At 44.1% G+C, this 16,643-nt stretch overlaps 1 protein-coding gene across 4 annotated transcripts in view; it reads right to left on the reverse strand.

Moving 5' to 3' along the window:
• Positions 1-16,643, reverse strand: part of AFF2 (ALF transcription elongation factor 2) — a 523,475-nt gene that overhangs the window by 106,649 nt on the left and 400,183 nt on the right. For all 4 annotated transcript variants that reach the window (XM_081563763.1, XM_081563762.1, XM_081563761.1 and 1 more), the window contains one exon: positions 4,111-4,207. In XM_081563763.1, coding sequence (XP_081419889.1) covers positions 4,111-4,207 — 97 coding nt within the window. The remainder of the gene's footprint in view (positions 1-4,110; positions 4,208-16,643) is intronic.

Raw genomic sequence — 16,643 nt, forward strand, 5'->3', positions numbered from 1 at the left:
GGCTGCGGCCAGCAGCCAGCAGGGGCTAGGCGGGGCCGGGTCCCGGGGGCCGGAGGCGGCCGACAGAGGCTAGGCGGGGCCGGGTCCCGGGGGCCGGGGGCGGCGGCCAACAGGAGCTAGGCGGGGCCGGGGCCCGGGGCCCGGGGGTCGGAGGCGGTGGCCAACAGGGGCTAGGCGGGGCCTGGGCCCGGGGGTCGGGGGCGGCCAACAGGGTCTAGGCGGGGCCGGGGCCCGGGGGCCGGGGGCGGCCAACAGGGTCTAGGCGGGGCCGGGGCCCGGGGGCCGGAGGCGGCCAACAGGGTCTAGGCGGGGCCGGGGCCCGGGGCCCGGGGGTCGGAGGCGGTGGCCAACAGGGGCTAGGCGGGGCCTGGGCCCGGGGGTCGGGGGCAGCGGCCGACAGGGGCTAGGCAGGGCCGGGGGCCTAGAGGAGCTAAAGGGCTAGGCGGGGCCGGAGTGAAGAGGAACTAAAGAGCCTCTTGATGAAGGTGAAAGAGGAGAGTGAAAAAGTTGGCTTAAAGCTCAACGTTCAGAAAACTAAGATCATGGCATCTGGTCCCATCACTCCATGGGAAATAGATGGGGAAACAGTGGAAACAGTGTCAGACTTTATTTTTTTGGGCTCCAGAATCACTGCAGATGGTGACTGCAGCCATGAAATTAAAAGACTCCTTGGAAGGAAGGTTATGGCCAACCTAGATAGCATATTTAAAAGCAGAGACATTACTTTACCAACAAAAGTCCGTCTAGTCAAGGCTATGGTTTTTCCAGTGGTCATGTATGGATGTGAGAGTTGGACGGTGAGGAAAGCTGAGCGCCGCAGAATTGATGGTTTTGAACTGTGGTGTTGGAAAAGACTCTTGAGAGTCCCTTGGACTGCAAGGAGATCCAATCAATCCATCCTAAAAGAGATCAATCCTGGGTGTTCATTGGAAGGTCTGATGTTGAAGCTGAAGCTCCAATACTTTGGCCACCTCATGCGAAGGGTTGACTCATTGGAAAAGACCCTAATGCTGGGTAGGATTGGGGGCGGGAGGAGAAGGGGACGACAGAGGATGAGGTAGTTGGCTGTTATCACCGACTCGATGGACATGGGTTTGGGTAGACTCCGGGAGTTGGTGATGGACAGAGAGGCCTGGCGTGCTGCAATTCATGGGGTCGCAAAGAGTTGGACACGACTGAATGACTGAACTGAACTGAACTGATATGTGTCTGAATGTAGTTACTGGGTTCTGAGAAAGTTTCTATGCATAATGCTGGCTCAAACCCATGGAGTGGTCTGATCCCTCGGACACATCATTTATCGCACCTGTGCATTTGTTTGGATGCTTTCCCTTCAACCATCCTGACAAAAATAGAATGATTCTGCAATTCCGCAGCTGGGACTGGAGGCCCAAATCTACCGCTAACATTTTCCATGAGGTTTGAGTAAGACTAACCATCTAACTTAATGTTTGGCACAGATCAGTGGGAGTGCTCAGAACTTCTAATGTGGCTGGAAATGTGATGGGCTCAATTAAAAGATGTGGGAATAGTACCATGTGACCTATGTGGTGCCATGTTATCTCGTTTGAAAAGAAAATGATTTTGGTTGTTCCTCAGTAAGTTAAATTGTAAAGTTAAAAAATAGATAAATAAACTAATTTAAAATAAAAAAAAATTACCATATGATTCAACAATTCCACTTCTAGGGGGGAAAGACTGAAAGAATTGAGAGATTCAATTCAAAATTACTGAAAACAGGTGTTCAACAAGAATGTATACACCAAGGCTCATGGCAACTCTATTTCTAATAGCCAAAAGGTGGAGCCCAATGTCCATCACTTGAGGAATGGATGAATAAAAGGCAGCAGAATAGTATTTAGCCATAAAAAAGGAAAGTATCGATCCAGGCCACAACATGGATGCACCTAAAAAGCACAATGCTGAGTGAAAGAAGCCAGACACAAAAGGTCATGTATTGTATGATTTCATTCAAATGAAAAAGGCAAATCCAGAGAGACAGAAAGTAGACTAGTAGTTGTCAAGGGCTGGGAGGTAGGGGAGCTGGGGAGTAGCAGCTCAATGTATGATTTCCTTGTGGGGTGATAAAAATATTTTAGAACTGGTGTTGGGTCCATAAGCTTGTGAATGGACTCAATGCCACTGAATTTTAGACTTTAAAATAGTGGATTTTATGTTATTTGGGTTTTACCGCAATGACAAAAAAAGGAAAATGATGTCAATCCATGCATTTTTGAAAAAGAATATTGGGTCCCAGAAAGCCAGAACTCACCAAAACTTGGTGTCACAGTGCCTGCCTTCTACTGCAGGAGCATTGTCTCCTGACCTTGAGCCTTCGGGCTTTGTAACTAGTTCTCAGACTCTATAAGGAGGGTTCATTTGCAAATGTTTGTAACTTTATGCCCACTTCTTGCTTCCTAGACTCAGTTAGAGGGAATAAATTGTCATTTTGCCTTACTTTAGATATCCCAGGTCAACTCCCCCTTCAAATGAGAACCTCTGTTGGGGAAGGCATGACCAGGCTAAGGGCAGTGTGCCATGGAGCACCACCAACTCATCAGCAGTGATTACCTGAGGGTCACGGCATTGACACAGTCACCTGAAACATCTTAAACCCCTAAAGGATTCAGGCCAACTGACGTAATGCCACTTCTTCAGATAAATACAGAAAATAACAACTTGAGAAGCCAAAACAGCAGACTGCACTTGCAGTCTGAAGAAGTCAGTCAACCTCAAAACTCTATTTTCGCTTACTGTTGATGACTTGCTGGAAGTGTGTTCGTTAAAAAGTCATGTTGCATCTGTCAAAATCAATGACCTAGGATTTTTTTGGAGGGGTTATTTGCCATTATAATATTCTGGTCACTGGCATATTAAACACTGAAAGCAGGAGTGGCAGACACGGGAATGTAAGTGCACATTTTCCATTTGCTCCGGAGTCTACAGCCCAAGTAGGAAAGGGATGGCTTGCATTTAGGAAATGTACCACAAGCTCCTGGGGTACAACAGTGCTTGGTCTTTATAAAGCACCAAAGTTACAAAGATGCAATTTTTACATATTATCCAAAATACAAGCCGAATAAAGTGGAGAAAATAAGGGAGAGGGAAATTGTGGCCACCTAACATTGAAGATATACTCAATTTTAAAATTATACTAAATGTCAGGCATTCTCGTGGGGTCAACAATTATAGATGAGAATGGAGTGGTTGAGCCTCGGAGAGTTTTTCCTAAGGTTTTCTTTGCAGGCTCCTCACAAAATATTTAGTGAATGTGGAATTCTGTACTTGTTAACTACCTTGAAATACTAGTGCTTGAGCATACCTTGAAACACCCTGGTTTCAGTTTTCTAACTTAGCAGACTTCACTATAGAAAGAACATGATTAGGTCTTAGCTTTTTTTTTTTTTTTAAAGGTTGTCTTTCTGTGTTTATTTGAGATTCTTGGGACACCCAGGAGGACTCCACAGGCAAGACAGTTTTCTGTCCTAAAGGACACACATGAGCATCAATGATACTGCACACTCCACTGCCATTCTCATGATTCATACATGACACCTGACCTTTTTAAATCAACAGGTCTGGGCTCATTGGAAATGCTGCAAACACACATTCTGGCCATCTAATTTGGTGTTAAGTCCTGTAAATATTAATGATGCAAAATGGAAGAAACCAGGGCAGCAATAACTTTTTGCCAAATGTCTTTTGCCTAAAGGCTCATGTGGGTAGTCACATTTATACCCTAAGGAATGGATGAGTCTGGGTGCTAAGTCTTGGCTGGAGTCACTATAGGAAAGTTACAGTGCACTCTAGGCCATACTTAGTCCAGGATAGGGAACGATGATCTATACTGCTTTTGATTACCAGTAGGTGTATATGGTGAGGAGGGAGCAAAGGGCAGGGGTGAAAGTAGTGAATTTTAAGAGCTCAGCATCTCCTCACTGAAAGTGTGACCTGAGTTGACCTGGTCCAGAACACTGCCTGCCCTTGCTTGTTTCCCTTGCTCCAAAGCCCAGCGATGAAGCAGCAGGTAGGCTTGTGGATGGCAAAACAATTCTAGTTCCTTTAGCTCCCTCCCTGCAGGTCCAAGAATGAGCCCTATGCTGTTCCTACCTGGTAGAGCTCAGTGGCAGTGCACTGAGTGGTCAAGGTCTCCACGGGCTCAAGGTCATCTTCATCACTGCTCAGCTTCAAGTCGTCTTCAAGCATCCTACCAAAAAAAAAAAAAAAACAGTGGCACTGATGTTAAAAACTGTCTTTTCTAAATCATCCTCAGATACATCTTGTGATGAGGATAAAATATTGATGCTCCAATCTGACAGCTGCAATTCTGTCAAAGATGCAGAGGGAACCAAGATTCTTTCAGCTAATTAGATATTTGAGCTCTTATATTTATGTCTGACTCTGCACACATCCTACCTCTCTACCTTCCCCTAAATCAAGGGAAAAAAGGACTATTTCAGCATCTCCAGAGATGACTGGAGTCTATATATTTTTACTACTGAAAGTGTAATAAATGTACTGATCAATCATTGTGGAGGCAGAATGTGGTGGTGGATCTCTACAAGAAAAGATGCTTCGAGTCTCCCATGAAAGAACAGGGGCATGGGGGCAGCCCCTGGCTGGAGAGACTGTTGTTGGAGCCTGCTGGGCCTCTCTGGATGACAGAGGCAAAAGGCCCAGTGAACTTCTGCTGCCTTCCAGTGCCCTCTGCACTGTGGCAGCTCAGTGGCTACAAAATAGCTGGGTGAGAAATGGCTCGTCATTAACCTTTTGATATATGACCGATCTCTTCCTGTAAAATTTGATCCCAGAGATGTAAGCCCACGATACATATAAGAAATCTTTCTCTCCTAAGGCAAGGTACCTGAAAAATATGAGTGGTCGGAATTTGGGTGATGAACTAGCACTTTCAAAATTGTTTATTGAGCAGACAGAGCCTTCTGTTTCTATAGGGATATTAATTCCAGTGCCACCAACTTTCTAACTCCAAACTTGAGCTACAGCAAGAAGAGTGACTTACTGTCTTAGAATTCCAGTTACACTCTTTTCAAACACCAATTGGTGTTACCATTTTTATTTCTTAAACACAAGTTTTGACCTCATCCCCAGGCTTCAAGTGGGGTCAGCCCCAGCCTCGCTGGACTGATTACTAGTTTCTGAGCATACATGGTTCTTTCTTGCTTTCAGACTCAGCATCAGGCTCCACTCCCCGTCTAGAAGTCCCTTCTTCAATTCTGAAAGTTCTATTTTTTCCTCCACAGCTCGGTCAGATCCCACCTCCTTCACAAAAGCTTCCAAGAAAGAATCTCTTATCTCAGAAAGAATCCTCTTTCCCTCTCCCCACTCCCAGCTCCGTCTGATCCCAGCACTGGCTGTCCACTGAGCACCCCCCAGCTCCCAGTTTCCATGTACACAGGTGCAGCGACTTATCCACCTCAGCCTTCCACACAGTGTCTTCCCCAAAATAATACAGCCCACCAGCCTCATTTTGCAGACAAGCAAAGAAAAGTTCAGGGAAGCCAAGTGTTTTTTTCAAGGTCACACAGCTAATCAGTGCTACAGCCCATCCTAAAACTCCCATCTCCTGATTCCCACTTGTGTGTGTTTTCCAGAAGGGGAGCTGGAGGGCAAAAAGCAACTTCTAATTTGATAACTAGCAGAGCACATTATTTCGGAGGTTATGTCCAAATGTTAGAAAGGGATTCAGGTCACAGTGGGTTTCAGAAAATCTCCAACGAAAGTCTAGTTCCTCCAGTTTTGTGCTCAGTCACCTAAGACCAGGATGTGTTCACTGAAATTGGAAGATGGATATAAAGGATGATTCGTGGGAAAGACAGTTGTTAGAGTTGGTTTCAGATGAGTGAAATTTGCAGGATTTATGACTGTCTTTCAAAAGACTAGTGGATGTTTGGAAGATTTTAGAGAAGTAGACAAAATGTATGTTAGCATTTCTTTTGCAGTTGCAGGCTTATGACTGAACAAATAATTCTTTACAACCCATTGTGGTAAATGAAGACTGTATCATTCTCATAAGCAATAGAACTCAAACATCTAAAAACGACCTGTGATGGGCTTCATTTTCTGTGTGTGTGTGTGTGTGTGTGTGTGTGTGTGTGTGTGTGTGTGTGTGTGTGTGCGTGCCAGTAGGCAATGTCTATGTGTTAGTTTACATGTAAGGGTTCAGCCAAATAAATGATAAATGTTCCTAACCCTTTAGAGAATCTATTTCTGTGTCAGGGAAGGTGCTAAGTATTTGATTGTTGTTGTTGTTTAGTCGCTCAGTTGTGTCTGACTTTTTGCAACCCCATGGACTGTTGCCCACCAGGCTCCTCTGTCCATGGGATTCTCCAGGCAAGAATACTGGAGTGGGTTTCCATGTCCTTCTCCAGGGGAATCTTCCCGACTCAGGGATCGAACCCATGTCTTCTGCATTGGTAGGCAGATTCTTTACCACTGAGCCATCAGGGAAGCCCTAACTATTTGACTAGCAGCATGTAATTTGGATCTTATGAAGGAAGTTCTCAAAATAATAATTAGCCCCATTTTTGGGTGGAAATTATTAGCCCCTCCTGGAAAATGGGGCTACAGTGAGGCCTAGAGAAGTTAAGGAACCTGCTCATGGTCACCCAGCTCATAAATCATGGTGGCAAACACAGAACCCAGACCATCTCCAGCCAGAACATCTCCAGCCAGAGTATGTAATGTTTTCTTAGAGGATGTAACTTAAAAAGGGCAGAATAAGAAAGAAAATCAACAGCAATAATAACAACCCCACAAAACAAAATTGACGTGGAATCAAAATGTTGGATTCAACTGCAGGTTAATCATAAACTCTGATACAATAGGTAAGTTATTTACTGTCTCTGCACCTCATCTATGTCCCTCGCCAGTTAAATGGGATAATATTAATAATTAAACTCCTTGCAGGTTGGTGGCAGTGAGCATAACATGAAGCAATGCATGAGGAATGAAAACACAAAACAATGCAGGGTATTATCTGTTATTTTGGAAATAAACTGCCACAGTTAGCAATAACTGTTAGCAAGTCATCACAAGCAAAGTCTTAGTGAGACTTTTTTTCTCTCATCTCATTTTGCCAACCCGGAGAAGGCAATGGCACCCCACTCCAGTACTTTTGCCTGGAAAATCCCACGGATGGAGGAGCCTGGTAGGCTACAGTCCATGGGGTCGCTAAGAGTCGGACACGACTGAGCGACTTCCCTTTCTCTTTTCCCTTTCATGCACTGTAGAAGGAAATGGCAACCCACTCCAGTATTCTTGCCTGGAGAATCCCAGGGACAGCGGAGCCTGATGGGCTGCTGTCTGTGGTGTCGCACAGGGTCGGACACGACTGAAGCGACTTAATAGCAGCAGCAGCAGCAGGATTTTGCCAACCAACCCAAAGTTTGCTGTGGTGACTCAGGAAATGTCTCAGGGGTCTCTAAGATCCAGAAATGGGCTCATGATCTTCAGGCTACTCTCCTTCAGGTAGAACCAGGGCACGGAGAGCAGAACTCAGCACTGATTTGACTCTCCAATCAACTTGATAAGATCTTAACATGGAAATGAAAGGCCCTCCAGTGAGCAGTTCTAGAAATAGGCAGCCAATCTGTATAATGATTGACATTAAACACTTCCTGTGCAACAAGCTTGGTGTGGAGCTGGTTGTTAATAAAATAAAGGACAGTCTGATGCATAGATTCAAGTCCTGGCAAATACAAGTCAAGGAAATCACTAGAAAGGCAAATGATCATGAGTTATCTCTGGAGGTGTTAAGCATTCATTTCATCCTACTCCTTCCCTGATCTATTAAGCTTTATTATTGAATCTACATGTACTTGTTTGCATTTCCATCTAGAGCTAATGCTGAACATTACTCTAGGGAAAGTGGAGGATTATGAAAGATTTGGGATTTAATTATTATAGCAGCACCATTCATGCCCATTGCAGGGTGGTCTCAGCAGAAAAATGGTAATCTCTTTTCACGAGGTTATAGTTCCAGAGACAGATTCAGCACACATTGGAGAGCCCCAAATATGAACAGACCACACTGAGGTGAACGTCTGCCCACGTGTGTGGTCGTCAACAATGACAACAACAATTGTTCTCCCACTTCTCAATTACACTAAATCCCTAATACAAGCCTTCAAGTTGTGAACTTTCAAAGATGTGAACTTGCCCCTGTGTGCCAGCTGTTTCACTGTACTATTGTACTTTTCCAGGTACTACGCTGTAAGATTAAAAATGTTTTATTTTTTGTGTGTGTTTGTTTTTAAGTATTATTTGTGTGAAAAGTGAAAGTGAAAGTTGCTCAGTTATGTCTGACTTTTTGCAACCCCATGGACTGTAGTCCATGGAATACTCCAGAGCAGAATACTGGAGTGAGTAGCCTTTCCCTTCTCCAGGGAATCTTACCAACCCAGGGATCAAACCCATGTCTCCCGCATTGCAGGTGGATTCTTTACCAGCTGAGCCACATGAGACAGTTTTATAAACCTATTGCGGTACAATACTGTACAGGTGATCATTTTAGTTGGGTACCTAGGCTAACTTTGTCAGACTTACAAACAAATTGGACTTATGAACACACTCTCAGAACAGGGGGACTTACTGTAGATGAAAACAGAACAAAGCAGTGATCCTTTGTGACTTCAGATGTTTTTTTAGGATCTAGTGCTTCATGGGGTCTGCCTTTGTGCGAAAATTCTGTTTTCATTTTATCTATGACATCATTTCTTGAGTATTAAGAAATAAAATAATCCATTAGATTGTGTCAACAAAAACAAGTCCTGGTCTAGAAAAGCTTAGATACTGAAGGTTGGGACAGATGAGATGGGATGAACAAAAAGAAGACTTGGGAGGCCTTGGAGGAGAAAGGAAGAGCCATGTTCAGGGTCTTCTCTGTTCCTAATTCTCTGGGCCTTGAGCAGATCCTGGTGGCCTCAGAGGGCTCTTGGCACCAGGAAACCCTAGGACACTATGGTGTGACAGGCCCCATATTACTTGCAACTGTAACATCTGTTGTCCAGAAACCATGCCAATTCACAGAGTGGAATGCTCAAGTGATTTTGAAGTGGAAAAAACAGAGAGATTGAAACATTATTCCAGAAGGTTCCATGAAAATGAAGCCTTTAGTTGTGGCAGCATGAGCCTCAGAGCAAGGGCTTAAGAGCCAGACACATCTGAGTTCAAATACTGGATTTTCTAATGGGTTTGCAGTCTTGAACTAGTTAATAAAACTCTTGGAATCTAAATTTTCTCACATGTTAAAATGAGCAATAATAATATCTACTCTGGAGAATTTTTAGAAGGATTTGAAAAACAAAGCTTATACAAACTGCCTTGGAGTCAATACAGGTGGCCTTTGCTTTCATCTTGGCTATTATTACTATTGTTGCTATTAGTACCTGAGCAATGGTGTTATAAACATTTGAATAATACCAAAAAAGTTCTGATGGTAACCCAGAGACCGGCAAAGGCATCAGCTAGCAGGCATCATTGGAAGCCCTTAACCAGGTGAGGAGAGGTGCAACGATCCTTAAGGAGTTTGGAAAGTTTCAGGGTTTGGATTTATTCTTCTAGAATGTTCTAAACACATTGTGGCTGTTTTGGGTTTCCTGAAATCCTCCAGAGTGCCTAAAATCCCCTGGAGAATTTGAAGGCCAGTTGCAAGAGGAAATACTTAGGTAGTTCCAAGTGAGAGTTAAAGAAAAAAAAAAAAGGCCTGTCTTTGATGTCCCGCTCCTATATCTGCAGAGTGACCTGTGGACCCAGAGAAAGAGGTCAAGGATGGCCCTCACTGGACATTGTGCTCACCTTGGGTTCTGTCTTTGGGCCTACCACTCTCAGGAGGTGGTTCCAAGACACGTCTGACTTTAACCTTCGCATGTAAGACTGGGCTTCATGAGCTGGTATTTGACCCAGAATCCTTGCTCAGAAGCAACCTTCTGAACCCTGAGTGGTTCTACAGCCTGCACAGTGCCTTTTTGTGAATAACAAAATGGGGCCCCTCTGGGCAGCCCATCAGGTGCACTACTTGATATGGGCTGGATTCTGGCTTCCAGGTGTTGATGGAAATAGCTGCCATATTGGTGGATGATGCATAGATGGACCATGGCTCTTCCAGCTGGAAGTGCCTAAAGTGTTACCTCTGTCACCTGTCACCCAGAGGAGGTACCTACAACATTGCCCATGTACGGCTACAGCCTTTGTCTGATGCTGCCAGACGTTTGCTTCTACTGTAGCTTTAACTATTTTCAGTTCTACCAGTTAGGAGTTGCCCTGTGCTATTTCATAGCTTCCATCTGGTAGCCTGAGTGTTGTTCTCTGTAGCCCTCATGGGGACCCTGGACATGCAATGGGCTTGGGAGGTAGGGCCAGTGCTGCTAGTTCCATTGTGTGGGGGAGGGGAGCAAGCTGTTTCAGTCAAGTTTTAGGCACTCAAAAACTAAGAACCATAGCTTCTCTTTCAATTATTTTGGGGTTTTCAGGGGACTAGCTTAAATTACCACTGTCCTCATAAATATTCAGAGCTGATAGCAATCAGAGTAAGTGTTTTCATTTTTTTCTCCAAATGAATAATACAGCAGAGCCGGCCTGGGCATCCCAAAGAGTCCAGGGGTGCCTGAAGATCTGAGCCTTCTTGTCAGGCAGCCTCTTACTGTGGATCCTTTTCTAGAGTAGTATCTTAGTCCTACTGACTCCTTAAAGGACACTTCCTCTTCATAAAGTAGGTTGGGGGAATGAAATATGACTAGACTAGAACTACTCAGGGAATTGTCTATTTCCCTACCTAGTGCTTTGTAGTCTCAGCAGCACTGAAGCATTTGTGGATAGTGAGGCAGGCAATGAGGAAGAGGCTGTGATATTTTTCAAAGCATTCATTCTGTTTCCCCAAGGTAAAGGCTCTTTTCCCTGGAGAAGCTGCATTTAATTTTCTCAAAGTTTTAACTTAAAAGTCAGATTTCATGACCACCCCACTGGGAATCCTAGAAATTCCAAGTCTGAGGGCTGGGGCAGTGACAAATAGTTTGAAAATCCAGACTGTATTCTATGGGGATAGATCTCCAAGATGTATTAGGTGGGACCTGTAGCCCAGTGTCACCCAGTGGGTCCACAGCCTGGGTCCCAACTAGATCGTGCAACCTTCCATGGGCATACAGACCAGAGAAGGAGTATCTTTTATAGCTGATGGTCTTATTGGGGTTTCAGAAAATGGGGCATCTCATAAGGTTACTCTGGTTCCTTAGCGAGAGAATTGAGAGGTCCCTTAGATATCATCTATCTAGTCCAGGGGTTGGCAAACTGAGGCCTTCAATCCAAACTAGCCTTCCTTCTGCTCTTATACTGCCTGTGAGTTAAAACTGGTTTTACATTTTTAAACGGTTGAGAAAAAAATCCAGAGAAGAATAATATTTCATGACATATGACAACTATATGGCATTCAAATTCAAAGTCATATTAGAATATAGCCACACCCATTCATGTATATACTAACTGAGCTTTTATGCCACAATGGCCAGGTTCAGTAGCTATAACGGAGAACATAGGGCCCCAAAAGCCTGAAATATTTACTATCTGAGTGTAATAGAGTTTGCTGACTTGTGCTGTAAACCAATGGTTTTCAAACTTTCCCACACCCAAGATTCCTCCCTTGCCAGGTGAAATCTTATTAGGAACCACAAATAAAAGAGTCATGCTGCTTGGCTCACAGCCAGGATTGGGAACCTCTGGGGTACCCCAGGGATGATGAACATATTGTGAAAACAACTCATCTGGTCAAGTCATATGTTGCGGGTAATTATGGCTCCATGGATATTACACAGGATTTTGTTAGAGAACATGTGTTAAGTTACTTAACTCTTCTGAACATCAGTTTACTTCTCTGTGCAATAGGCATAAAAATAATATCTATCTCATAGATTCAAGGGATACAGACTAGTCTGTTTGGCTTGAGTCCTGAGTACATACATTCAAGGCAACAGTAGGAAACAAAAGAGTAAGTATCTGATTTCTAGCCACATGCATGGCATGTATGAATTTATATCTATATTGCATACATAAGCCCAAGCTCATAGCATGAGCCTTGATGTATATGATTATTGACTTGTATCAAACTGCCACCTCTTCAACCTTGGACTTCTATTGAATTGATCACATAAATTCAGCACAATACCAATTTTCTCCTCCATGGGATTTATTTTGAATTTGATTTTCGTTTTCTTGGTATATTTCTCTGGGTTATGACATTTTCTCCAAATGTGGGAACTCAAGTTATCATGCAAAAGACAAACTGCCTAATAGAATTCAGATGGCATTCAAGAATGTTACACACACCCAAACATTATTGTATCATTTTTCAGGGTGTGTGTGAAAACATCTGAGAGTGGATTTCCCTGGAGAAGATCATAACCCAGTGGGCCAACCTGGACCTGACGACAGCTGCTGGGATCATTCCAAAGGGGAAAAGAGAATCTTTTGTTTTAAAAAATATCCCAAGCATGCATCTTAATAGTAGATGCTGCCAACTCTTCAGTAGGACTGTCCAAGTCATCTTGAATGAGTTGTGGAGCGTCATCCACACGGAGTAATAGGGATTCATTCAGGACCATTTGCTGGGCTTGGTGTTTGTGGGTGAGAAAATGTTGGAGCACACAAGAGCACAAGTTTTGGAGTTGGGCTGTGCTGAATTTGAACCCTAGTGCTAAAACAGACTTCTCTGGTGGTTCATTCAGTAAAGAACACGTCTGCAATGCAGGAGACCTGGGTTTGATCCCTGGGTTGGGGAGATCCACGGAGAAGGGCATAACAACCCACTCCAGTATTCTTGCCTGGGAAATCCTATGGAGAGAGGAACCTGGCGGACTACAGTTCATAGGGTCTCAAAGAGTTGGACACAACTGAGCGACTAACACTTGCACTTTCTAAAGCATACTGAGTGTGGACTGGGGCAAGTTATTTATCATAGCTTCAGTTTCATAATCTGTACAATGGAAGCAATAATAGTACCTATTTCAGAAGGCTGATATGAGGATTAGATGAGATTATGTATGTGAGATGGTTGGTAGACACTCTGTGATTACTGTTACTATCATTACTACTTGCCATGACTGTGCTTGGCCCTGGGGAGGCAACAGTGAGATGAAATGGTCCCTTCCCCTAAAAAACTCACACCTTAAGAAGGATAAGACTTGATAAACAGACAATAACAACATAACGTTGTAAGTTTAATGTTAGAGGCATTTAAGAAGGGACTCAAAAGAAGGAATGTTGATGTCTACTCAGAGAGTCTGGTGAAGGCTACCCAGAAGCAGTAGTCTTTGCGCAATGCCTCTGAGGCAGAATGAACTGCTAGGGGAGGAAGAAGGAAAGAGCAGCCTAAGGAGAACAAGCAGAAGTAGCAAGAGACTTGAGGTTTGGGGAAGAGTAGGGCACTTGGTCTGGTTGGAATATACTTCGTGTCGGCACCAGTGAAAAGGGCTGAGTCTAAGGAGGTAGATGGGGTGAGACCAAACCTTACCTCATTCTAAAGAACAACAGAGAAGGGAAAGAACCACAGTTTTAAGCAGGGGAGGGACATGGGGAGCCAGACATAGAGATCTCTGAGACCAAAGGACCCATAGATGGACTGGGAGAAGGAGGCAGCTCTGTGAGACCACCGTTGTCATAGTCAAGGGAACCAGGACACTGACAGTCAGCTTGGGGGAGAGGAGGGACCAGATTCTACAGAAATGTTGGAGTTAGAATCAGCTGGGTTGGGACACTGACGATCCTGACACCCAATGTCTTCCGAGCCACTCTGAGGGCACTGAACTCTGCCAATCTCCAAAGCACGCACACATCCCTCATGCTAGGCTGTCCCTCTCTGTTCACGAGTGTCTCCTGCTGCTCCCATGGTTCGCATATATGCCCTAGGACCAGGGGAGGGGACGGTCTCTCATACTCAACCTTATTCTCTCTGAAGACACATCTCATAAGTTCCATTCCCCACTGATGAGGTAAGGCAGATGTTTCATAAAGGCACCTTAGAGCAACCGTGGCTGAAAGAGAGCAGAAACCCCTGCGGTTCCTGCCAAGAATGTCCTGATCACACAGGGCACTTCATTACTTCTCTCTTCCCATCAGTTCCTAATTGTTAAAGGATTAAGTAAAGAACTCCTTTATTGAGCTGGTCCATTAATCTCCATCTAATGAAACTCTTCAAAACTGAAATATTAAGGTGCTATTAAGCACCTTACAACTGGTGCCTGCTGACAGTCCCTGTGCTTTCCATGAAACTTGATGGGAGCTGGGGCCAATTCTTAGTGAGATCCAAGGCACTGCCAATCCTTAGCCGCTGACAACACAGCACTGTAGCTTGGAGTGCTTTAAACTGTTTCTCAAACCCCTTTCTAGAGAAAGGTTGTCAAGAAGGGCTGTTTACCTGAACTGACATGGCAGAGAGGATTTCCTGGAGGCTGAAGCATAAAGGATCCACATTGTCTTTCAGATTGTTGAAGCACAATAGTCAAATCTAACCATTGAGGCCTACATAAAACCTTGACAGCAATGTTGCCCAGTTGCTTATGAAAAGCTCAGCTGATTGATATGTTCAGCTCTTTCTCTTGCATTAAAAGAACACCCCCTCTAACAAACGCACATACCCACAGTTTGTTTAGGGTAAAGGAGGCAGATTGTCTTCTAACCCATACTGACAGTGTTTCAACCCTACAACATCCTACAGCTGGACTTTTCTTGGGGCACACAGAGCCCAGGGCCCCTGTGAGTGTCCCGTCAGGTGAGCACGGGTGAGCATCTGTCACACAACACATATAAGACAGGGCAAAGCCTGGGTGATGGGACTGCTGAAGATCCAGCCAGCTACTTTTACAGTCAGGCAGTTACATACTCACATAATGAAAGCAAGGAAGACCTGCGAGCTGCCCCTGGATCTTTGACCCTCACACCAAAAAGGACACCATCAAGACTACTGGAACCGGATGTCGGCAGAGTAAGCAGTCTGTGGTGGAGAAGCCCATTCTACACCTCAGTTAAGGGGTTTTATGGGCTGCAGTTCTCTTCTTCGGGGTGTGTGTGGGGGGTGGTGGTGGCACAGAATGTTCCATATCTCCCCAGTCCCTGGGAAGCCATGGGAAATTGTGTCATGACAGGCTCCCAGAGGAGACAGGAGGGGAGGCGAGTGGGAGAGAGCCTTGAAGTACATCTTGAGATCATCTTGTGCTCTCCCGTTCATGGAAGATCATTAGGTGTTCTGCCAACACTCAGAGTATCTGTGGCTTAAGCCTCGGCCTACACAGCCTATTTGAATACCTGTGGGGTGTTCACAGTGCCTTGGCAGAGCTCTTCCCCTACACTACTGGAAATCCTAGTCAGTGGCTCCCTGCTCCCTATGGGACCAGCTGTACAGACTTGGGGGCCATGCTGAACACGCTCATTTACGAAGCTTTCCCGTCAAACGTGATGCCCACATTGCACTTCATCACTATAAGCAGAACAACAGCTAACGGACTTGTCTCTGCTAGGAGTGATGAATGTGGACTAAAGCAGCCATAGCTCAAGTACAAGGACACACATCTGCAAGAACTAGCCTGTGTTCAGAGTCCTCGGAGACCAGTGACTTGCCCCTTTGCAGAGCCAGCTGAGCTGCATGTAGTTACTGAGCACAGTGGCCTGAGCCTGCTCTGCAGTCAAGGCCCAAGTTCAAACCCTCACTGGCTGTGTCACCTTAGATCAAATCCCTTGAACTTCCAAGTGAGTCCTTGGTGAGAGAGGAATCATAACACTAACACCTTATAGGATTGCTGTAACTATTAAAAGAGACAATGCTAGCACATGGGAATCACCCCACTTTTATCATCTATTGTGATTATTGGCTCAAGATAACTCAGCCTGGATTATCCTGAATACATTAGATGTCATTTTTACTTGGAACCAAGTAAAACTAGAGAAGTGTCTTTTCACATTGATGTGAAAGTTGCAGAAAGGGAAAGAACTGTACCTCAGCCCCAAATAATTTTCGCACATCAGAGGTAGAAGTAGATCAATTTTTTTGAGTACAAAGTCTATTAATATTATATCAACTTTATCAAATCTATAAAATTCAAATCTACATAAAATAAAACTGAACTGCATATCATAAAATATTAATCTGCCAGATTCCAGGAGTGCATAAACTGTTTGATATTGAGAAGTCTATTTGTATACTACATCATGTCATCAACAAATAAAATGATAAAAAACATATGATCATCTCAACAGATGCCAAACACACACCAGATAAAATTTCATGCCTATTCCTGATTCAGATCTTTAAAAACTGGGTAGAAAAGGATACATCTTTTCTGGATAAGGACTATGTAATGGAAACTGTCAATCTAAAGGTATGTTTTAGTAGGTAAAAAGGTTAAATCAATTTTTAAACATGTATTTTAAAATAAAAATGGAATCACAGATGACTGTTTCAAGTGTTTCTAAAAATCTGTATTAAATGTTGATTCATTGGGTAGGCAGAAGGAACACAAACAGACTAATATCATCCAATGACACCATTTGTTCTGATAATTACTCCAATTTAAACAGTTTTGAGGCGTCACATATGGCTTCCATGAGGAATTCTTCTCATGTAGGTAAAGACAAAATTAGAA

Source organism: Giraffa tippelskirchi, chromosome X (genome assembly GCF_054371585.1).
Source record: "Giraffa tippelskirchi isolate mGirTip1 chromosome X, T2T-mGirTip1v1.2.pri, whole genome shotgun sequence".
NCBI classification, from domain to species: domain Eukaryota; kingdom Metazoa; phylum Chordata; class Mammalia; order Artiodactyla; family Giraffidae; genus Giraffa; species Giraffa tippelskirchi.